Source organism: Sinohyriopsis cumingii, chromosome 15 (assembly GCF_028554795.1).
Source record: "Sinohyriopsis cumingii isolate HCF-2022 chromosome 15, ASM2855479v2, whole genome shotgun sequence".
NCBI lineage: Eukaryota > Metazoa > Mollusca > Bivalvia > Unionida > Unionidae > Sinohyriopsis > Sinohyriopsis cumingii.
The window spans coordinates 140,162,684-140,187,816 of record NC_142975.1 but is presented as its reverse complement, the minus strand read 5'-3'; the positions used below and the strand labels follow the sequence as shown (position 1 = coordinate 140,187,816).

The 25,133-nt window shown below is 35.0% G+C and overlaps 1 protein-coding gene and 1 long non-coding RNA gene across 2 annotated transcripts in view; one reads left to right on the top strand and one right to left on the bottom strand.

The window, feature by feature from the left end:
• Positions 1 to 8,019: 8,019 nt before the first annotated feature.
• On the top strand, positions 8,020 to 12,611 carry LOC149782912 (uncharacterized). The gene is made up of 2 exons (XR_016414473.1): positions 8,020 to 9,413; positions 12,432 to 12,611. It is a non-coding gene; the product is annotated as an uncharacterized LOC149782912 (long non-coding RNA).
• A 7-nt stretch (positions 12,612 to 12,618) lies between these two features.
• Positions 12,619 to 25,133, bottom strand: part of LOC149782911 (MTOR-associated protein MEAK7-like) — a 46,892-nt gene continuing 34,377 nt past the window's right edge. Inside the window, exon 7 of the mRNA XM_089934468.1 lies at positions 12,619 to 24,150. Coding sequence (XP_089790594.1) covers positions 23,992 to 24,150 — 159 coding nt within the window. The 3' untranslated portion in view covers positions 12,619 to 23,991. The remainder of the gene's footprint in view (positions 24,151 to 25,133) is intronic.

Genomic DNA, 25,133 nt, shown 5'->3' with positions numbered 1-25,133 from the left:
AACGTTTCAAAATCAGATATTATTTTTTCAGGATTTAGTTCATCAGATATATTAATTCCGTTTTCTTCTAGTTTTTTAATAGCAGAAATAATGTCTTTGATATTTTCATGATTCATTATATAATATATAAATCTTTAAAATAAAAAAAATTATCCCTATAGAACCCCTATCGAGTCTTTAGCGAGTTCGTCGGGATGTTTCAATGAAGAGCCCCTATCGAGTCTTTAGCGAGCTCAGATTATGGATGATTATGGATGACGAGCCCCTATTCGAGTGTCTTAGCGAGCTCAGATTATGAATGAAGGACGGCACAAACATATATTATGAAATGAACTTCTATTCGAGTTTTTTAGCAAGTTCATTAAGTATGAAATGAAATATATACAATGAATAATTGAATAAAGGACGGCACAAACATATACGCTCAGAAAAACCCCACCCACAATAATCAAGCCCGTGGGTGATACGAAAATATGTATCAACCACCGGTTGATATGGTGGTTGAGTTTTGCTGAGGGGGGGGGGCTTTTTGCTGCCGCCCCCAAATTATTATAAAAATTGCAACTATGCGCACACCACCGAACAGTTGTCAGCCATGGGGATTCGATCCTGGACCGCGAGCGTCACAGTCCAATACGATACCGATTGAGCTATCGAATTTTATTACAAACATATGTTTCGGAAGTTAATATATAGCTAATAATCATTGAAAAGGAACTAATTTCGAATATATTTACTCAAAATACAATTCTGAATTCAAGAAATACGTTTATATAATATATTCTCACCAAACAAAGCTGAATTAAGGAATTTCCTATTTATTATACCACGCCATCTATGATAGAACATCTGGTCCAGATCATCTAATTGCTAGATTTTTCCATCCTTCCTATAACATAACTGCTAGATTTTTTCATCCTTCCTATGACTATTACGAGATTTTCCATCCTTCCTAGGACTATTACGAGATTTTCCATCCTCTCTATAACTGTTCAATGGAGAAATATATATTACGAGATTTCCCATCTGTATCATAGTCAAGGGAGTATTTAGTTGTTAATATTACTCGATAAAAAAATGACCACACATACGCATAAATACATAATCACACATACGTACACAATCTCGCATTATATTTCTGCACTCAACAAGGAAAATGCAACTGATTTTTAATTCCAAACACTATTATGCACGTATTTCTGTAATCGAGTAAATACATGCAGGATCCCTGTGCTGTACTGTAGATCTCTAATTAACCCACCACGATCGATACAGACTAGACGCTGGATTCTGCACTCAGTAAGCTGGAATATACATGTCGGTTTTCTGTAGGTTAGATGAAATATACATGTATTCTATGTGTTGCGCTGTTCTAAATGTTTCACGAATAGGGCAGAAAAATACACGAACTGTATATTTTTGTAAGTTAGAAATCATAAACGGGTATGCTCCACCAGGCATCACAGACCTTGGATGTTGTATATGATTATGACCATATACCGAGGATCATAAAATTACCTCCCTTTCATGAGTCAAAAAATAAGTAGTATAATAATGATAATTTCTGACCCCCCAAAAAATAAATATAATTCGAGGTGGTGATGATAGTTAACAATGCTGAAAGGTGATTTTCTGCTTGAATTTTTTTGAGAAAGCGGTTTTATGTATATTTTCTGCTACTTTTTGTACTGAATATGAGTGAATATCAAAGTATTTCGCAGCAGAACATATCGAACGAAATATAATTACTTCGCCAGTTTCTGTGTTTGTAGAATTTACCACCCTCTTTCCGATTGTTTTACATCTTCCAGTATTACCACATGCAGAGTTCACGCTTTGCGTGACAACACGAAGGTTGGATAAACTATTATTTTGAGGATCCCCGTCAATATGATCGATCACTAGACCATCTTTGATCACTCCGAAGAAACATTCGTAGATGAAACGATGACGATGATAATGTTTCTTCCCAACAGTAAACATTAGATAACCAGTATTAGTAACACAACCAACCGGTTTTTTTAAACTGCAGTGTCTGATGACACCATTACGATCTGATTCATAGTTTGTTATGACAGGATGTGGGACAAATATATTTTGCTCCATATATGCAATAATATTATTTGTTTAAATCATTGTCTGTCTGAAATCTTGATATATAATCCTCCACGGATATTATAGCGTTTTCACCATTATTATTTTTTTGTCATAATATCTTTTAAGTTCCCTGAACCGTTTTCCACCGCACTTTCCACATAATTCTGTTTTTCCTCGCACTCCAATACCACATCGCAGACACGGTATTGGTCCTAGACTTCCTCGTCGTATACTTTGTAAGTGCATCCAGCAAAATTCACCTCTACAGGGTTTGTTGCATCGATTTACTGAACCGATCATGAGCCATCTGCATTGAGACATTGTGTACATATAATATTCTTTATTTAAATATTTGTTTTAATTATATGAACGAGTTTGAGAGATTATCCCAAACTAGGCCTTCTAAATAAAAATTCAACCTCGATAGATTATCTTCTGATTTACCAGTACGAGATCTGGTTGATCCGAAAAATAAAAGTTTGATCAATAAAATTCACGACGCCAAGAAAGAATTTTACACGGATGGTGCATCTCATACATGTTCAACGTTCAAGATTATTCGCAATACTGTCAAGGACGCTACAATGAATGACAAACGAGCGGCAACTATCATTAACTACATCGCTGAATACGAGGGCAATCAAAAATATTTCTTTAGAGTAAAATTCATTGTACTAACAGAAACAGGTAGTTGGATTATCCGTGACAAATATGATCCTGTCCTTGGTAATAATAAAATCGCCATATTAAGTAAAAATTCCAGACCGGGTCTGTTGACGGGTATTGACAAACCGTATTATGAGCGAGCGTATCCTGTAACAGCGGTTATTTATGGAATCTATGAGATAAATAAAAAACCCAACGTTGATAAACTGACACCCATAAAAATTTTCAAGGTTAAATTGTGTAGCCGAACGAGTAATAGAACACTTTACAAACGCGATGCGTAGAAACTGCTTAACTGATTTAAGACGTGAAAAAATAAACTCGTGGGCTGATTCAGTTAAGGATACCGGTGCTACAATAAAAGATGTTGCTGAGTTAGGAAAACTATTAAAATTTCCAATAACCGTAGCGACAATAACGGGAGAAATACAGTACGAATCAAAATATAAATCAAAAGGAGCTTCAATAAATATTATTGATCATAACGCGCACGCGTGGACCAGAGCAGTAACAATATTTCCACGTGATTGAACTATTAGATTTTACCCCACCCCCCAGATATGAGTATGTTTGATTTTATCAACGAAATAAGTAAAAACGATCCTGTATCGGTATGGTTATTTAAAACTAATGAGGAATGTGGATTTGATCAGTTTGTTAGACCAAACGGTGAAATATATCGAACAGAATTTCTCCATGACGAGATGAAAAATATCGCGGAGAAGTTTTTAGAGTGCAAGCACGCGGAAAATACTGACAAATTACTAACTAATTGCTTTACCGTTCCATCTGTTGCGGCTCATTTCGCTAGAGAAAGAAATTCATGGAAACCAACACGATTTGATTTACTTGAAGATGTACGCGCAAGTAGTGTCGAATACGGACACGGTGAATTATGGAATACCAAATATAATTACAATGATGTTATTTCGGTTGATATGGTTGCATGTTATCCGGGAAGTTTTCTAGGATACGGAGATTGTTCTGTGTATTTTAAAAGATTCGGTCACCCTACAAACGAGATGACGCGAGTGGCAATTAATGGACCATTACCTGATTTTGATCTGACTGGATTCGCTTGTGTTGAATCATTGGAGCTTAACGAAAATCTTCACCAAATTTGTTATGTTTGGTTTGGTAGACATTTTTGTGAAAAACGTTGGGCGCCTATAGTTTTATTTCAATATATGCTAGATTGTGCGATACTGACATCGTTGGTGGTTAGTGAGGCGATTATATCATATCACGCGCAGACCGAAGTTTGGTTGCCCATGTCAGATTCTAACAGTATTGATGAAGTTATTAGCGAGTTTAAGGAAAAATGTCCTGATGTTTCCGAAGATGATATTATCAAAGAAGCTCCTAAAATTCTCGAGATTAAACTTAAAACAGCAAAAGATCTCGGTAGAAGAATTATAGGTAAATTTACTCAAGGTGGTGCATATGATCATAAAAGACATCACACACGATTAATTCTAGATGATGCCGAGTACGATTTTATAATCGCTGATACAACAGCGAAAGATATATTTGTAAATCGAGAAAGTGTTTATTTATCAGACGGAACAAAATTGGGTACGATCGTTAGTTACATAAATGATATCTCCCCACAGTATACTCATCTAAGATCTTCCATGTTGGCTTATGTTTCTATAAATGTATTATCGATGATTAATAGATTTCCTGAGACCGCAGTCAGAGTCGCAACAGATTCGTTTTATATTTCGAGTAAATATTTAGAGTCTGTTATGAAATTCACAAGTAATGATGAGCGATGGAATTCGTGGAGAATAAAAAAGGAAATATTACACAATTATACAGAATTAGCAGATGTTCCGATGAGACATTTTTATCGTAAGGGTAATAAAATATCAGAAATGTCGAAAGCGCCATCGTTGAGTGATCCAATAACTAGATATAAGACAATATGTCTCAATGGACCTGGTGGATGCGGCAAAACGACTCGAGCGATTAATGTTTTCAGAAATTCAGATATGATCGTGCTGACACCCACACATAGACTTGCACGGGAGATGAAACAACGGCAAGTATAATCGTGCACGTATCATAGTTTCTTTCGGTGGCGCGGGAATACATGGACTCCTGAACGAATGGGAGAAAAATTCATACCCAAAGTAATTATTTGGGACGAGATATGCACGGTGTCATTGGATACATTAAAAATGTTTCTTGATTGGTTGTTGACGAAAAATACCGCTATAATAATGTGTGGCGATCATGGTCAACCGCCGCCTTTTGTTGGACCATCTCCACATGATTGGTTAAAAAATTTCGTTGATTATTACGAAGAAATAGATGATGATCATAGAGCTCTCGATGCAAATTTAAAGGAATTTAAAAAATTAATCAGATTACAATAAACAAAATTCAGTGTGAAATAATACGCGGAGTAATCTCAGAGACCTCAATGAGTGATTTTTTGAAATTATGGAGACCCAACGATTTGATAGTAGCAAGCAGAAAAATAATCAGAGACGCTTTACAACAGCAGTTATTTCAACTGCATAAAGAAAAATATTCAGAATTACCCGTACCGTTGTGTTATAGACCATCAGATACACGAAAACAGAATATTAATGTTGATATTCCAGGACAGACTGAAAAACAGAATCTCGTATTAAATGATATTGTCGCTGTTGATATCAGTGTGGTCGAAGATGCATTACACGCTGACAAATCTCCATGGGTGTTGGGATACGCTATGACGATCCACTCGTCTCAGGGATTAACTATTTCTGATACACGAGTCTGGATTGTGGACGATCGTATTGAGTGGTCAAATTTAGTCTATTTAGCGGTATCGAGGGTTAGAAAAATATCTCAATTACGTAGAATTATAATTCCTGAAATCGTTAATAAATTTAACGTCATTGATGATGATATAATAAGAAAAAAATTAATCGGATACAAACAATCTGATAAAAAAAACAAACGCGACTTTGATCTTGATGTTGAATTCATTATTGAGTTAAAACAGCAGCAGAATAATCATTGCGCAAGTTGCAATTGTATAATGCTGTGGAGGTATTCGAGTAATGATTCAAGACAATTTACCGTAGACAGAAAAGATAATAGTCGCGGTCATACACGAGAAAATACCATGTTGACCTGTCTTGAGTGTAATCGACGTCGGGGTGCTGGCACCCTTGGCGCTAGTTAAGTGATCGCGGTGCTAATTGTGTATCCGTGGGAATTATTTGTAGTTGCTCACGTACAAATCCACGTTGAGGAGCAGCCGAATCTAGTCTGTAGATTGCGGGTCTACCTGAGGATCTTGTCACGGTGGATATTTTGTGTGTGGTAACACTCCAAATAGGATCAGTCGCTCTCGCTTTACCACCTTCAAGTTCACCCGGTTCATATAAATATCTAACTGTAACATCACCCAATATTTTTTATTTTTCAATATTCTTTCGTTGTAATGGTATATATTTTTTTGTAATTGCATTAATGGGTTTCATGTTGGTTGTTCGTGTAATCTCATTATTTAATGCAGCTATCACGCTTGGTAATCTTGCAACCCATTCGCGAGATCTTTTATCTTGAATAAATTCCTTAGCGTATTGATATCCAAATAACCGCTCAGCAAGTGTTCGATTAAATCGCTCAACAATTGCCTGATCACGGTGAATTGCAGTATGACCTCGTCGTATTTTGGCATTATGTCGTTTCATCAACGATGAAACTGGACCAAGAAATTCCTTACCAGGATCAACCTGTAGCAGCTGTGGCCATCGCAGACCACCTCGTTGATAAATTCGTTCAAACGCATCGGCTACTTCAGATGCTGTTTTCGTTGATAGCGGCTCTGCCTCTTTATATCTACTTGCAACATCAACTACAGTTAACGCGTACTTGTACGTTTTTCCACGCACAGTATCATATGGTAAAAACAGAATATCTGCTTGATGAACTTCATTAGGAACACTAACATCGAAATACGCGTACTGAATTCGTTTCGGTGGTGGTAGATAAATTTGCCATATTGCCTGTTTGGATAACCACGCTTTAGCAGTAGAATGTTTAACCGCTGCTGCATCAGCGAGTTTACCAATTGCTGCTTTGCCTCTCCAATATCCTCTTGGTGAATAATAAATTAATTCCATTATATATTACCAGACCCAAACGCTAATTTACCTTTCATCGCGGATCTTACTAACCAATTAGCTAATGATTCTCTGATATTTTTATTTTTTATGGAATTTGACGGGTGAATTAATTTCACATCTGCAATATGCCTATCTTGTAGATTTTTACTTTTATAAGCTACATCATGAACATGACAAGCTTTATCAATAGCATTTACTGGTTCCTCGCCTGGTTTTGGTTGATCTTGATTATCAAGTCTGATATCTAGTCGAGTACCAGGACCGCAATAATTATATCCTCGTAGATGTTTTTCTCCTGGGTATTTAGCCCATGGAGCACCTGGAAACTTTGACATCAAATTAGCAACATCACCACCGCGCTTATTAGGTAAAAATGAAAATTTCTTTCTACCACATACAGCACATTTTCCACCGTACGCTATTTTTTTATTTTTTGTTATAACTGTAGCAAAATCAGTAGTTGGAGTTTTAACTCTACAGCGTAAACAATATAAATTCATGTTATAACATATATGGATATAATTGATTTCTCAGCAACTCGGCAGCGAGAACCTGTTAAGCATCATCCTGCGATACCTAATTCCATCAGAATGATTATCATAGGACCATCTGGAACGGGTAAGACGCAGTTATTACTTAATCTGATAATGAGAAGGTTGAAATGGGATAAATTATATTTAGTAGCACCATCCGTTGATGATCAGAGGTGTTATGAAGCATTAAAAGATTTTAACGAAAATGCAAGATTACTGGACGAAGATAATGATGTCATAGAGTTTATAACAGATATTGATGAAGCACCGTCCGTTGATGTTTTGGACGGATTTATTAATAATTTAGTTGTGTATGATGATGTGATGCTGGATAAACAATCCAATCCAGCCAGGATATTTTCTCGCGGTAGACATAAAAATACAGATGTGATCTATGTTACTCAACGATATACACAAATACCAAAAGTGATCAGGGACAACTGTAATATTTTAGTTGTGTTTAATGGCGTAGACACACACACGCTGCGAAATATTAATCAAACTTGGTGCAGCGGTGACATGGATATAATTAAATTCAGAAATTTCTTTTCACGAGCGCAAGCTACTCCGCATGGATCTATAACAATAAATTTGCACGATCCTAGAACAAGATATCGTGTGGGTCTTGATAAAATATTTGGATAGTAGGGGTGATGATAAAATTAAATTGAATTAAACAGATATCATTAATATAATGAACAACTGTGCGTGGCTGCGTTAAGGAACCACTAACAAATGTGATAAAAAATGTCGTGGAGAATATTGCAAAAAACATAATTATCTTATAAAGAAAAACCCTCATGCTGGTCCACGAAGTTGTGTTGGATGTAACAACGGCGTTATAGGATTATATCAAATTTGCAAAAATTACGGTGGAGATCGATACAGAAGTTTGATGATATATTACATAAAAAGAAAGAACATGAATCCAAAAATAGAAAACCACCATCAGAACTTGAATATTACTTGAAACATAGAACAAATTCCCAGGATTCAGATGAAGATTCCCAGGATTATTCAGAATAACATAGCAGCAGAGAGGGCCTTGTCTACAATTCTGTTTGGGACAAACAATAATCGTAGACGTGGTATTGACCTCTATGAAAGGTCACTATATTTTTTTGTCTAAAAACAAGGGTGACCATTCCCTAAAGTGGTCTGATCGCCCTCTCTGCTGCTAAAGAAGTATCCATGAATGCTGTTGTATCCTTGAACAATTTTATGAATATCCATGTGGCTTGCCATTTACTATTCCGCCACAGACACCAAGATCCACAAACAAATGCTGGTTAAGATCGGGGAGTAATTCCAACTAAACCTTGGTTTTTGATAGCAGCACATCTCAAGCCGTTTCCAGTGACGAAAAGTAGAGCGTGGGATCAAGATTTGGCTGCATCATAAAACGTCTCAAATGCGTCCTTGAATAACAGCACATCAGTATGCAAATACAGATCGTGTTAGTCACCAAAGGTTTGACAACAAACCGCGGACCAGACATTGTTTGCATGTGCGTATTCGTTGATGGAAATACCGTTGCTAGAACACGATGAATATAATGCCTTAATCGATGGTTATTTTCAACAGACTTGTTTCAATTGCTCCTGTACTAATAAGGATAGACTCATTTGCACGTGAATAATATGGATGTTGTATCGTTGGTATCACCATATTGACTAGTGATTTTGAATCGATCATTACCATTCGCTGCAAGGTTGTTCACGAGTTTATTCATGCTGGAAATGAGAAACTCAATAGCGAGTCAACGTGCAGTTGTTCAAGCTTAAACGTCGTGTAATTTTGAAGTTGTGTTTAGTATAGATAAATTCATACCTGAAAATTGCATGCACTGTGTGTAGCCCATCGCAATCCACCAGTGATGTTACAGTAATTGCGTACTTTTTCATCAATCCCAAAGGAATTAGCACAGATCCAGCAATGTGTGACTGGAAAAATTGAATGTCATCATGCGTCATCATCATGACCATAGGTGAGGCAACTTATTTCCATATCCATTTCGCTGTGACAAAAAAGTGATTGTGTAGATGCTTCTCAACGTCAAAGGCACTAGCACCCTTGGCGTGATATCATAATAGGCATCCCATTCTGTGGCATCTGACTATACTGTACAATAAAATCTGCATGAGACTTGTTCTGCAACTTGGACTGTACTTCACGTCACCTCTTTACATATGGGACTTTCATTTTTTTGTTACACAACAGTAAATTTCAAGATGCTTCTTCCAGGCTCTGGCATTATTGTTCACTGTTTCTGTCATAGGAAAATTCATGGTTGTTAAGCAACATGTTTATCTCAAACTTGGTCCAGAAACTCACCAAGAAATGCTGGGTCTATCTGTTGTTTATCCCATTTTATATTATAGTTTTAAAATCAGACCTTCTAATTATTAACTAAGATTTTATCTTGTAAACATCTGGAACCTTCCAGAATAAAATTTTCCAATAGGTAATATGTTTTTCTTTTATAAAAAATGCTAATTCAACCTGAAGTTAAGCAGAGAACTATGTGATCTTGTTTCTCTATAAATTATTCATTCATGTTATAAGATATGAAAAGATTTAGTTGTATTATTGTTGTGTCCAGTATTTCATTTGTGCTGGAATTTACTTAAATTATTTAATTCAAGTGATTCTTCTCTGGAAATACAAGGTGCACAAAAATAACATTTTTGGAAAATAGACTTGGATTTATAGTGAAATTCAAATAAGGATATATTCTTGGATTGCATTATTGTGATTCAACCAAAAAAACTGTTGGCATATCACTATGACATAGGCCATCACAGGCACATCAACACTTCCAGTTGGATTTTTGTGTGAATATTACTAAAGTTTGTTCAGAACTTTTACTTTTAAGACTTGTTTTAGAAATTGAAGGATTATTTGGGATTTAATTTGCAATACTGCTAGTTCTTTTTATATTTTTCACTTTGTATTATAGGGAAAAAAATTATTTGTTGAATTTTACAAAACATGTTGGTTTTCAATCTCTTCTACTACTTTCTTTAGGACGTAAGAGTCACGACAATATAAATTTAGCCACGATCAATATGACATATTCTCACACAAAGAAAATAGTCTCAATATATTATATTAGCTATATATTCTTACACAGAGAAAACATTCTCTGTTTAAGATATTTTATCAAGTATGGCTTGATCAATAATCACAGTGGTAGGTAATTTCACAGATGGATTAGAAAAAGGCCAATAATAAACGAAACATAAAATAACAGAATCCTCCAAAGATGAGGACACGAGGGCAGCATCATGTGACGTCTATTGCCGGCCGTGTGGAAATAATTTTACTATTTGGCGCTAAAAGTCATCAGATGTATTCTAGTCGATGTTTGTGTTAGAGCACATATATTTTTTCAAAGATTTTCACAGGTGGAACAGAAAAAGACAACAACAAAAAAAAAACGAATCCTTCAAAGATGAATACATGAATGGCATAATACATTGTTCCATTCTCGGGCAGGGCATTTGTGATATATAAACATATTTCTAATTTTGTTCTAACCTAAAACTGTCAGATAAACACAACTGTCAGATAAACTAATACTGACAACATGAATTGCCAGGTAGAAATAAATATAAGTCTAAAATATAGTTTTGAAGCAGCCATAGCTCAGTTGGTAGAACATCTGATTTGGAATGTAAGGGTTGCGGGTTCAAATTTGGAATACAAGGGCTCAACACCTGCCCAGGTCCAGATCAGTAGCTTCAGTGTGTCCTTGGGAAAGGCAATTGGCTGACTTTGCCTTGGCATAATGATAAAGCTAATGCTGTGTTAACAGCTGCCATTAAAAGCGACATGCAAAGCCCCACCAAACCATAATAGTTATTTTACAGTATGAAAATTAACAGTATGTTCAAGATGACCTAATATTGGGTACCTGGATTACACAACTCACTAGTTGACCATTTCACACTGCTGACTTATGTCATGCTAAAAGAATGCAATAATCTTTACATCATGTTGATTTAATCTATTTTACTATATCCTGATACAAGTTCATTTTTAAAGGTACAGTCTCCTGCTCATAATTGCAGTTATCGACAATCTTGATGAAAGAAACTAAACCATCAAAAATATAGTTCCTAGAGTAGTAACAATCTCAGCCAATCAGCCATAAGATTACATTGTTAGTATTTGTGGATCTGGCTCATATCAAATCCAACAAAGAATCTGATGATGTAAACCAATATTCCAAGTGTGATAAAAATCGGATCAGAAATATGGCTTCCCGAGTGCCAAAAAATCAACCAAACAGATGCAAGGTAAGCTCATTAATATGCATAAATCTCAATCAATCTCAAATTTGAACAAGTCCTTGATAATATAAGCAAATATTCCCAGTTTTATCAAACTCATATCAGAAATACTGTCTCCAGAGTGGGAACAAACTCAGCCAATGAGATTCAAGATCACTTAATTATTGTGTGGCTCTCACTCATTATCAAACTCATCCGAGATCTTGATGATAATAAGCATACCAGTATATTCCAACTTTTGATAAAATTTAGATCATAAATCTGGTCTCTTGTGTGGTAGCAAGGTCAACCAATCAAATGCAAGATTACCTAAATCATATGCATGGATCTTGCTCTTTACTGAACTGCATCCAAGATCATCATATATGTCCATATCTCAAATCTGATCCATGTCACATCAGATTACCTAAATCATATGCATGGATCTTGCTCTTTACTGAACTGCATCCAAGATCATCATATATGTCCTTATCTCAAATCTGATCCACGTCAAATCAGAAATATGGCTTCCAAAGGAATTCATTCAGCCAATCAGATGCAATTTCACTCATTAGTATCTCTGAGATCTTACTGATATAAGCACATAATCCAAGCCCAATCAAAACTGGATCAGAAATATGGCCTCCATAGAGGTAGCAAGGTTAGCCAATCATGTGCAAGATCACCTCATTAATATGCAAGTATCTTACACATTCTTAAACTTTTCTCAGATTTTGATGATACCAGTCCATGTTCCAAGTCTGATTGCAAATGGATTAGAAATATGGACTTAAGAGTGGTAACCAGAATCACTGACAGATGGAGTATGCATGACAAGATAACACATGATGGAAACAGGACTCCAACATAAGCATCCAGTTCGGATAATGAACTCTAAACATTGAAGAGAAGTACACATTTTAATATTATTTGCTTTATTATCAACTTAATTTTCAAGTAGTAGTAACAAACAGAATATCATTTTAATACAAAAATATTTGGCAATGAATATATACTTTTTGGATTATATAACTGTGGATGTGATGGTTGTATTTTCTTATCAAATTATCAGGTATGCATGCTCAAAAGCAAAACAACAAAGACCTAGATTGGCATTCATATAACACACTGACAGATAAGGGTTTATGTGGTTTGTCTGACTTGTATGATTTCACGCAAACAGCAAAAACCCTGTTACTGCCACTACATTATTTGCGATGGATCTGAAACTACACTGTTCACAGTTGAGTTTAAACTATGACTGACAAAATAAGGTATATTAAACACGCATTTTCTCAAAGCTGACCTTATTATAAGCAAAATTCATCCAATTTACACAATAATTCAGTGGCTCTCCCAATAATATTTTTTTGAATAAGCCTATCAAAATGTCCATCTAAAATTCAAAATTTACAATGAATGAATAATAAAGTTGGTCTTTAGACCATCAAATATGTATTACTTAGTTTTTTGTGTGAAAAATTACTTCACCAAATTAACAGAAGGTCCATGTGGGTCCATGATCACTTGCCTGCCTGATATCAGCCAAACAGCCAAATGCAAGCGGTTTGTTAAGAAATCTGGTTCTGTATGAAATTTCTTCCAATGTTGCTGCTGATTGCATGTTAAAATAATTGCTTTACAATTTCAAAAGTTTTTCCTATTTTTATCCATATTTGATGGCACATCAGCCATCAGCATAATTTGTCAAATCCTGCATAGCCTTCTATACCAATATGCTATACATCAAATTTGGCCAAATTCCATTGGATGATTATGAAAAAGAAGTTGTTTACATGTCTATTTTTAATAACAGTGGCCATGTTTGATGGTACATTAGCATCATATGCAAATGGCCACCATGCGTGTGCTTGCATTATGATTGGTGAAATTCAATGCAGCAGTGTTTGAGGAGTAGTTTAAAGCTGTTTTTTTTCTTCTCGTTTTGTAATAGTAGCCATATTTTACGGTGGATTGGCATCACTTGTAAAGACTAGAAAGACATTCCTGCCAGGATGCTTTTTGTCAAGTTTGGTCAGATTTTCTTAAATGGTTCTGGAGAAGCCATTTCAAACATTTTGTAGTTTTAGTTTTGGTGGTCATATCTGACGGCCGATTTGACAGAACTTGTAAAGCATACTTTGTGTCAAATTCTGTTCTGATGGCAGACTGGCATAATTTTACAAAAATTTTGAAGCATACTTATGTCATATTCTGTTCTGCATATTTGGAGTAGAAGTCATTTAAAGGTTTTTATATTTTTATAAACACGGGCCATATTTAATGGCCGTTCAGTGTCATTTGTACAAATCTGAAAGGTCTTCATGCCAGAATGTTTCGTGTCATATCTGGTTTAATTTTATTTTCAAAAATTTATGCAAAGAAGTTGTGTTTATATGTTTTTTTATTTGTAGTACCTGTGACTATATTTAAAAGCAGAGCAGCAAAATTTTTAAAGGTCATACAGCCATGATACTTTCTGTCAAATAAGACTGTTTTCTCATATGGCAGATTGGCATCAATTGTGACAGCCCTTCATGCCAGGGTGTTCTGTGTCAAATTTGGTCTCTTGGTTTTATACAAGTTGTTTAAAATAGCAGTTGACAGAGCTAAAAGCAAAAACTACAAACTTTGCCAACATGACTTTTCTAATTTATTTTGAACAGGTAAATGAATTTCAATTGTTAGAAGTGTAATTTGTAGTAGATGACACCAAAAGCAGAACACACTGGTCACACTGGTCATTGTGGGTAGTTCTCTGTAAGGCAATAATTATGGGAAAGCTGGTTCATTGTTGTACTAGTTGACCCCCTATGTTAAGAAACATTTGCAAATAAGAACCTAATTCTACAAGAAATAGTCATACCCAGGCTTCTTGAAGTAGGTGGCTTTAAATTAAATTTACATGGCTAAGTCAATGCAACAATATAAAAAAAATGTGAGTCGTTGTAAAAGTAGACAGCTCCAATGGAACAGTATATAGTTACTGTTGTTGTTATGGGGTTTAACTCCATTTTTCAGCACACGATAGGCTATGCATGGTGGCCAGTATTAATGGTGGAGGAAGAACCCAGGAAAACCCTGGGAAGAACCATCGACCCACGAGAAGCTACTGGCAAGCTGTCTCACATACCCACATTAGCCGAATCCTAGACTCAAACCCATGCAGACAGAGGTGAGATGGTAGTGATCCGTAATGGAGAGCACTTTAGACCACTCGGCCCCTCGAATAATATATAGTAATTTAGCTGGTGATCACTTGATAATGACACGGATGAATACTCATAATACCTTGCAGAAAGTTGCTTACAAAAAAGTAAAGACGGAGCTGATTTGTACTGGATTTTCCACTGAGAATTTTGTTCAAAAAGTCCTACTTCCACTTGAAATTGACTTTCATTTACCTACTCAAGATAACATAACTCTTCTGTCATGAAAGTTTGAAGTTCTCATTTTAAGTTTTATATTTTTTTCCAGAAAAAGTGGAAGGACATACTGTGTTAAATCGTACCAGGAGGTGACATATGCTGCTCACTATAACCATAGTTGCAGGGTCTATTCTATGGCAGATCTTAAGGTTTAGGGAGAAAATTCCTCGATTCATTCCACACAAAAAAAAAAAAATGGGGGGGGGAGAATTGTCTGATTTAATGAAGAAATAAAGATAGGGCTTGAAAATAACATGCATAATTTTCCTGCATTCATTTGATTTTTAGCAAATTATATGAAACATCTGTGTGGCTCTCACAATTGCACATCCTATAATAGAACCTGCCGAAGGATGTAATAACTACTAAATTAACATAGGTGAATGCTAAACGAAGGAAAAATCATGTACAAATAATAACTGGGTGCATGACTATAAAGAATGATTATATTTTTGCTGCATATTCTTTGAAGAAAAACATATTTAACAATAACTTGGAGTATAAAGCGTTTTCAAAGACTTAGTTTTGTTTGGATTTGATCAAATTATGAATAGCCAGAATTCTGATTTGACAAGAAAGATTCATATACCCATAACATAAATTTGACAGGATCCACGGTAATTAATTACCTTGTTTGGATATGACAAGATTCAAATTACTGTCTGTACTTGCTTACAAGTCAAGTCAAACTGCAAACAACAAAGATCTTGATCTGCCATAGCATAATGCACCTGCAGATGAAGGTCTATGTTGTTTGTTCTACTGATTACTCCTAACAAACTCCATAGACCCAAATCTGCTGGTGCATTGTGCAATGGCAGATCTGGGCTTGTACAGTTTGCAGCTGGATGTGTCTTACAAGAGAGTAATAACGGTAGTCAGTATTCGGATTTGAAAAAAAAAGAGAATGAACAAAGATTCTCAAACCATACAAAAATAAAAGGCAATAAACTCATTTTGTTCTGAAAAACATTATACATTAATAACCTCCACCCACCTTGGTAACCAACTGATTGCAACAGTGGTCATATAATTGTATTTGTACACATACACACTTATGTATAATGAACTACAGAAAAATACAAAGTAATTTTAACCACAAACTGGATATGGATACTGATTACATGTAAAAGCAATTCAACCAGATCTAGTATGGATCCAAAACTGTAAATACAAATAGATTTTCTTTCCTTTGTGGTTTGGTCCATAACATCTGGGAGTACAACATCTCTTTGGCATAAAGATCCGAAGTGTACAAGCCTCTAGATTAAGTAATACCATATCTACTTGCATACAACATACAACCAACAGCATAAACCCAAACTTACTGTTGCATAATGTGCCAGCAGATCAGGATGTAAGCTTGCATTGATTTGTCAGATTTCCAGTTTGGATTTGTCAGATCTCTGCCAAATGAGTCTGTCCATTAACTGCTGTGAATGACAGAAAGCTTATCAGTCCAACTTTGTACAAGGAAAACTATGATACATTTCTTGCTATCAAAAAATTTATCTAGACATACTTTCTGTGATCATTCACACCAAAATTCTATCGTATGCTTACAAACATCATTTTAGATGCAGGGTGCACATGTCACTCTGCCAATTAAACTGAAATTCTTTACAAAAATTATGTAATATCATCATCACAGTGAGTATCTCATCTCATCAGCCAATCAAATCACGTTCTCAAATTTTGGAAAAACCTAGATTTGGCATTAAAAGGAAAACTTTTTTTTAAAAATCAGACCTTTGTGTAGCAGACACCACACAAAGTCACACAAGAGTAGGAAATAAGAATAAATGTTAGTAACAACAGAAAATACCTGGCAGATATATGCAAAATAATTTGACTTCTGGGAACAATAAAAGCTATCAATCACTGGAATACCAACATATAATTGATCAACTCTACCACTCACTGATCTGGCCATAACTTTCTGATCCGAGTTTTAAGACTGACATTTTCATGGAATAGGGAAAACTTTATCCAGTATTACAATGCATATAAATGACCACTCAGGCAACCAGTGGAAATTATGAAGACATGGTCTTTATATTCTGGCAAGTACATCTTCATTTCTAAATAATTTGGGCCTATTCATCATGAACTTCCCATACAGATGGTCTTTATATTCAGGTGGTAGCTGTAGAGGTTGACTACTATGTGCTGGCCTTGGCAGGGATTAAAACCATAACTCATGGATTACGAGTTCAATGCACTAACAAATGAGCTACTGCAATATGTAATTGAAAATACTATAATTTTTGCCCTGTGTCCATTTTTTTAGTAACAAATATAGACAGCATATATAGATTACAAACTCAAAAGAAAAACAAAAACTTATATATCACAGATATACCAATGACTGATCTGTTATACTCTGAGGTAAATGTCTATGAAATGTGTAGCTGACAGAAAATGAACACCAAATGTTGATTTTTAAGCAGCATAAAGATCATTCAAAGACAAATGGAATGACTAATATCACAACACTATCAGTATATCCACCACTGATCCATAAACCCTCAAGTAAATCAATAATAATAATAACAATTAATAATAATGATGTTTCTACTAAATCAAGCAATTTGTATCTGCTGCTAACCATCTTTTAGTACAGTAGTGATAACACTATTTTCAAAGTGGCTATCATGGCAATTAAATAAGATGTCTGATTAGCATGGTTTTCATTCAGGACCAACTATACATGATCATAGCCACTCTAAGTGAAATATCCATGCTATTACGTCCATCTGTTCAGGAGTAGCTATAACAAAATGTTCCAGATAGATGTCAGATCAGTGCCATTTTGATTCAGGACCAACTAGGCATCACAAGAAATCTTGCAGTGAAAAGCCCATACTGATGTGACTATCCTTTCAGCAGGAAAAGACAAAACAAGATTTTTAAGATTGCTGCTATACTGAATGTTAGACTGACACCACCCTGATTTAGACTAACAAGATATCTCAGAGTGAAAATCCCATACTGATATATCCATCTGTTCAGGAGGAGAAGTGATAATATGATTTTTAAAACTGCCACCAATGTAGCTAGAATGGAAGTAACATTGGCATCATTTTTATTTAGGAACAGCTAGACACCATAGAAAATTTTATTGTGAAAATCCCATATCAACATGACCATCCATTCTGGAAGAATAGTGATAATAAGAATTTGAAGATGGTCACCAGGGTGCATGTATTAGATGTCCAAGGGGAACCAGTTTCATTTTGTACCATAATAAGTCTATTAACAAGAGAATCCATGCTGAACCAATCATCCATTCCTCTGTAGTAGCAACACTTAAAGATGTCTGTCATGGTGGTCACATTGGCTGTCAGATCCATCATCAGCACCGTGTTCACTCAGGAGTTTTCAACTAATCATTTCGATGTCAATATGACCATCGACTCAAATACAATATTTTGATGAAGGTCACTATGGTGGCCATACTGGACATCCGATTTGCACCATTCTCATTTAGAACCAACCAGACATCACATGTCTTTGAGAAAACATCCCATGTCAACACAACCATCCATTCAGTAGCAAAACCTAATTTTCAAGATGGCTACCATAGTTGCTATATTGGATGTCAGACCAGCACTATTTTCAGTTAAGAACACCAAAAATAATGTTTTTTTTCTCTCTGCAAATCCCTTTTCAATATGACCACGATTCATTAAGAACCAATCTGACATCACAAGTCTTTGAGCTGAAACTCAATGGCAATGCAACCAACAGTTAAGAAAGAGCAACTATGGTTATTTGGTTTCAAGGTTATACTTATTGTAATATTATTCTACCCCACTCCCTAAAAAATACCAACTATTGAATAATGTGGAAATAATGTCTACTCATACTGTTTTCATATAAAATTTGATAATAATGCAAAAATATGTAATCATCATTTCAACTTTATCTTGGACAATAATGTGACGATGTAATAAATAACACAAACAGAATCTTTTACAATGACTTGTTCAATCTGAACATTGATAAAAAATTATGTAACTGCTCTCTTTGCAATTGCAAGCCAAAATGATTCAATTCTGGTGCAAAAGAAAATCGGACAATACAAGGGTCCCAGTGAGAAAGTGTTTCACTTGTGTCCCATTATATTAAGTACCTCACTAGTACCCCATTACATGATGTACTCCACTGAACCTGTCATACAAAAACATTAACATTGACTTCTAACACGGATGCTGTTGCTGTTGGTAGCAACAGATTTATACCTATGTCTTGCAATTTCTAATATAGGTGAGGTGATAAATGTTTTACTATTTTCATGATTGTAATTTAGAATTAAAATTATTCACAGGGTAAAATACTTTTTAGGACAATACTAAATTAAAGGCTGTTCCATTTAAACATACAAGGTACCCTGAGAAGGTAGTTGTTGAAATAAATATATGTCAGGGTACTTTGATTTCAAAGAATTCATATTAAAATGATAATAAAATTCTAAATTGCATCTATGACTGATTATCCCATAATAAATGTGCCTTCCTTGGGTTCCTGGTATGTTTTACGGGAACATCCATAAATACTTGTATGCAACATGCATTGCAAACAATGGCTTAGTATTTTACACATATGTTACCATATAAGTAACATGACTATGTGGTCAACTGTGTTTCAGAAACTGTCTTCACAAAGAACTGTAATAACGATGTGTGGACAGGCAGATATACATACATATGAACTTACAAATGGATATGCAAACAGATGCCAAAAAGATTGCTACACTGAGCTACCACTAAGGTGGGCTAGACAACAAGATCACATGTACATACCAAGTTTCATGACAGTTCATTATTGGATATAATCAAACAACAATCAGTATGCACAGATCTTGATCTCCACACCTCCAAACTTTAATGCCTCCCCCAAATATGATCAGTCATTTGATATTTTTGGTTCAAAATTATTTTTTAAATATCTTGTACACAGTCACAAGTCACAAACCCTTTGTGGCACTCTTATCCTTGGAAAGTAGAATTTTTAAGCACTGCTCATTCAACTCTATGTACCCCAATCCTCCCCCATTTGCAAAGCTAAGATCAAGGTCATTTGTATATCATGGTTATGTGTATAGTCATTAGTCTCAAACATTCAAGGGACAGCTGTCATACTTATAATGAAGTATCAGTAAGCATTGCTCTTGTTACTATTACTCTTTCTACTTAATGAACCCTCCACTTTCCCAATGAGACAAGGTCAATGTCATTCAAGAAAGACCAAGGCCTACATGTTAAGCCCATGATCAAAGCACTAATCCAAATTCTGTGAACTCAGAAACATCAGAACTATAACCAAAAAATTAAATCAAATTTTCTATGACTAAGACCTTTACCTCCAATAAAAGTGGTTGGTATCTCACAGAAAGAATTGTATTAGGTTCATAATTATTCATGCCAAGAATGATTATATCCATCAAGGCTCTAATGACTTGTAATCCAGAGTTTATGGGTTCAATAATTATATACTAACTAAAACTTTAATGACCTTGACCTCAAGGCTAAAAGGCAAAATTGCATGTCGTAGTATGAACTGTGTCAGCTTGATGATTCATCATCTCAACTGGGAATAAATGCATGAAGTGGTTTTATATATAAGTAAAGAAAAAACCTGAAGCAAAATGTTAATGCAATATTTCTCAGCCTGTGAACTTGATCCCAAGGTCATAGGTGACTATATCAAAGAATGAGCTTCATTATAATTCATAACTAGTATGATAAGCTTGAATCAATGAGTTTAGGAAATATAAGTAAAACACAAACAAACTAAAAAAAGCTGGATTCAATGAGTTTAGGAAATATAAGTAAAAAACAAACTAACTAAAGAAAGCTTGAATCAATGAGTTTAGGAAATATAAGTAAAAAACAAACAAACTAAAACCTTAAATCAAATTTCCAATGACTAAAATCTTTGAACCAAGGTAAAAGAGTTGAGTGAACATGTCACAGAATGAAATGTCTAAGTTTCAAATTGATTCCTGTCAAGTATAATGAGAATCCATCATGACGTTTACATTGGCTGGTTGGGTTTATCATGCTGAGGAAATAGGAGCTACAGGCCTTTCTAAATGAGACATAGAGGCAGCTAACCCGGACTGACCTGAATGGGTACTGAATCCATGACCCTTGGATTACAAGTCTAATGCTCTACCAACTAAGCTTCCAAAGCTCCCCTATGGAAATGTGTATGCACTGAAAAACTTACCAAAACCTTAATGAATTGTTGATGATACCAGCAAAACAGTAAATGCTATGTCTTGCCTTCCACTAATGTGGATTCAACAAAAGTTTTCCTCTACAGGCATAAGTGTCATACACGTCAGTGGGTTACCATATGTGGAGAATAGAATTTGTAAGCTTTGTACATTATCACACCCCTCTCCTCTTTCCCACTTGCTTTGTGTAGGGTCAAGGTAATTTTCAAATCTTGGTTAAGTTTTCAGTTAATGGTTTTCTGTCTGATTGTAGATTGATTCAAACATTAAAAGATATAGCTATCATACTTGGACTGTTCAATCAGGAAGCTCTGCCCTTGTACTTTCATGCACTCCCACCCTTTTCGATCCTCACGCAGTCAAGGTCATTCCAAATATTATTTATGTTTTCAGCTATAGATTTTCTGTAAGGTCAAATGTCTCAGACTTGGTGAGAGAGATCTCCCATACTTGGACTGTAGAATCAGGAAAAGGAAGTTCTATCCATTCATATATGTGCACCCCTACCCTTCCTTTGACCCTCATGCAAAGTTAAGCTCATATGAAGGTGAAAACAATATGTATCAAACAGCAGAGCAGGCAAGACATATACTTCTCACATTCCCATGTGTGTATGATCATGTTCTCCTGCATGGAACAACACTGCAGGACAACTCTATCTTTCCTCATGTAACTTTTATCCAGACTAATTGTGTACTATTTTGACCTTCTACTGAGAGAATAGTGGACACAAAGTAACACACACTCCACATACCAATCATCACCTGAACATTCTTTCACAATAATCAAAAAAAACATTAATTGTAATACAATTACATAGTTAAAACAGCAGTGGTTGAAGTGTTTCACAAGAAGGCCATTTGACACTGATTGACCTAGCTACATCTAAGACTTATCTAGTCCATTTCAAGTTGAAAATGCCACTTTTGTGAATGTTTTTAATCAATTATGTTTTCATTTTTATTTTTTAAGGGTAAATCTATTATAGATCAGACTTGAATTAAGGACTATTTCATTATGCTTTGAATAATCAGACAGAAAAAAAGTGAACTTTATATTCTGGCCTGTTCACATTTGGTCACTGTGCAAGCTATATACAGTACACAATTCAGACACTGAGTATTATCATTACCACAGCAATTTCAACTACTGTTCTTAGAAAACTAAAATGTGTTTAAAATGTCATTAAAAGTTTACAATGAATTTTTTAGTGTAAACCTAACTTTTACAATCTACCTTCGGGTAAGGGAATTTTCAATGGGCATTTTGCCATTTAAGGTTACAGCAGTATTCACAATATGCAATTTTTACCTCAGTCCTCATATTTTGTCCAGAAGTGTGAGAAAGAATGTATCCATGTGCTTCTGAGTAGGGTAGGAAGTTCTACCAAGGTGACCATAATTTTATAGCCTTGGTCTGATACAAAATTCTACCCTAGGGTGGAAATTTCCTATCCTATATAAATGCAAATAATTAATTCTATTATTCCTTGGAATTCCTTGTTAGTTCAATTATGTAATTCCTATAGGGATGCATCCACATCTAAAACTAATGACAAGCAACATCAGCTATGGACCAAAACATAAAACCTTAAAATACTTGTATGAAAAATAATGTGTGTGTGTGTGTGTGTGATTTGGATTTTTAACATAGCTTTAACAATTTTTCAGTCATACTGCTACAATGTCTGCAGTGTGGCAGTTTATAGTGATGTCTAGCACTAGGGCATCATGCTGAAGACATGTAGCATGATGTCCCACCCAGTCACATTATTGTGACACTAGGCTGACCAGTCCTAACACTAACCTCTTAATGCTGAGAGCCAAGCAACACAGCTGTTAGTACCATTTTTTAAAATAAGTTTTTGGTATGACTTGGTAGGGGGTCGAACCCACAACCTCCTGCATCCAAGGCGGATGCTCTAACCACTAGGCCATTGGAGCAGTGAAAGGTAATGGTGACCATTGTCTGATACAAGTGTTCAGCTGTCCACATGATGGCTGTACATTTAAATAGCAATAGCAATAGTGAGGGAGATACAGACCTGAAGGCTAAAACATGAAATTTTTAGGGCCAATAACAATGACAACAACCAAAAACAATTATAACATAACCTCTGTGACAATGTCATGTATATGAACCAATAAGAATGACCTCATCAACATCCTGTTAAACATCTTAAGTTATATCTTTTCTTTCATATTATGTACTACATGATGAATGTGTCAGATCATGTAATATATAATGTACGTCAGATTATGTAATATATGATGAACATGTCATATTATGTAATATATGATGAACATGTCAGATTATGTACATGCTGAACATGTCAGATTATGTAATACATAATGAACATATCAGATTATATAATACATGATGAACATGTCAGATTATGTAATATATGATGAACATGTCAGATTATGTAATATATGATGAACATGTCAGAGTATGTACATGATGAACATGTCAGATTATGTAATACATAACGAACATATCAGATTATATAAAACATGATGAACATGTCAGATTATGTAATATATGATGAACATGTCAGATTATGTACATGATGAACATGTCAGATTATGTAATACATAATGAACATGTTTATGAAGCAATTTAAAACATTTTAGGTATTGTGTTCATCTTTTTCTTCATTTCTTCACTCATCTCCTCCTCCATAGGTTCCCTCAGCCCCTCACTGACTTGACTTTTTCCAGCCAACTCAAGAAAAGCTTTGGCTGTTACATCCTTGTCCAGTATACTTTTTTTTGCATGCTGGAAAGAGAGACATGTTATATTGTCACTTTTACTTGGACCCATACTCTTTAATAGATTTATTAATCATGACGATCTTTTCTCTTCTGTAAATGGATCTAACTTTACAACTATACTGATTACACCATGCTAGCATATGCCCACCACAAATTCAATATTATGAATCAACCATGGAAAAACTCTTTCAATCAAGTGGTTCTCAGGCAGTGAAATACAAGCTAACCCTGTTAAGTTCCATGCTACAGCTCTTTGTAAAAACAAAAGGCCCTAGTGGACCTGAAATTGCTCACCTGGTAACAAACAAATGTAAGCTTCTGAAAGCCAATTAATGCAGATATTGAAACTGTGGAGTGGAAAGAAATGTTTGAAGCATTTAGCTGCCGCATCGTCTATTTGGCTAAACAAACTATAAGTGTCATTCTAAACAGAAATTAATTGCTTGGTTAGAATAAGATTTTTTAAAACTCATCTATCTCCCTTGATTTACTGAAGATGACCCACAGTTGCATTACCCAATTTTATTCCACTGAGAAATCAACCCTTTGTCATTATTCTTCAACAACACTATATTTTATGATAGTATGATTGATAGAGTTACTTAAATTATATGCATCTGTCTGATCTAATCTGTTGTAACTTTGAACCAAAAAGAATTATCAAATGGCATGCAAAGTTAGAAAATACTGAAATGTGGTTATTAGTCTATATCCAGTAGGTACTATAAAATATTGAGAGAAATAGTAAACATCTAGCTAAGTATGATCTCTAATAATGTTACCTATAAACAAAACAGCATCAAGAAAAATTGGAATTTGCTTTAAGTTGTATTTTTATTTTAAATTCTATTAAATGGTAAGAAAAAGTCTAGGTTTTGTTCCCAGAAAATTGGAAGATATGTAAATCTGGATCAATGACAGCAATTAAATCTGGAAGTGGTTTATGAGAAAAGCATAATGGGTTATTGCTTTTTATTTTTTTATTAA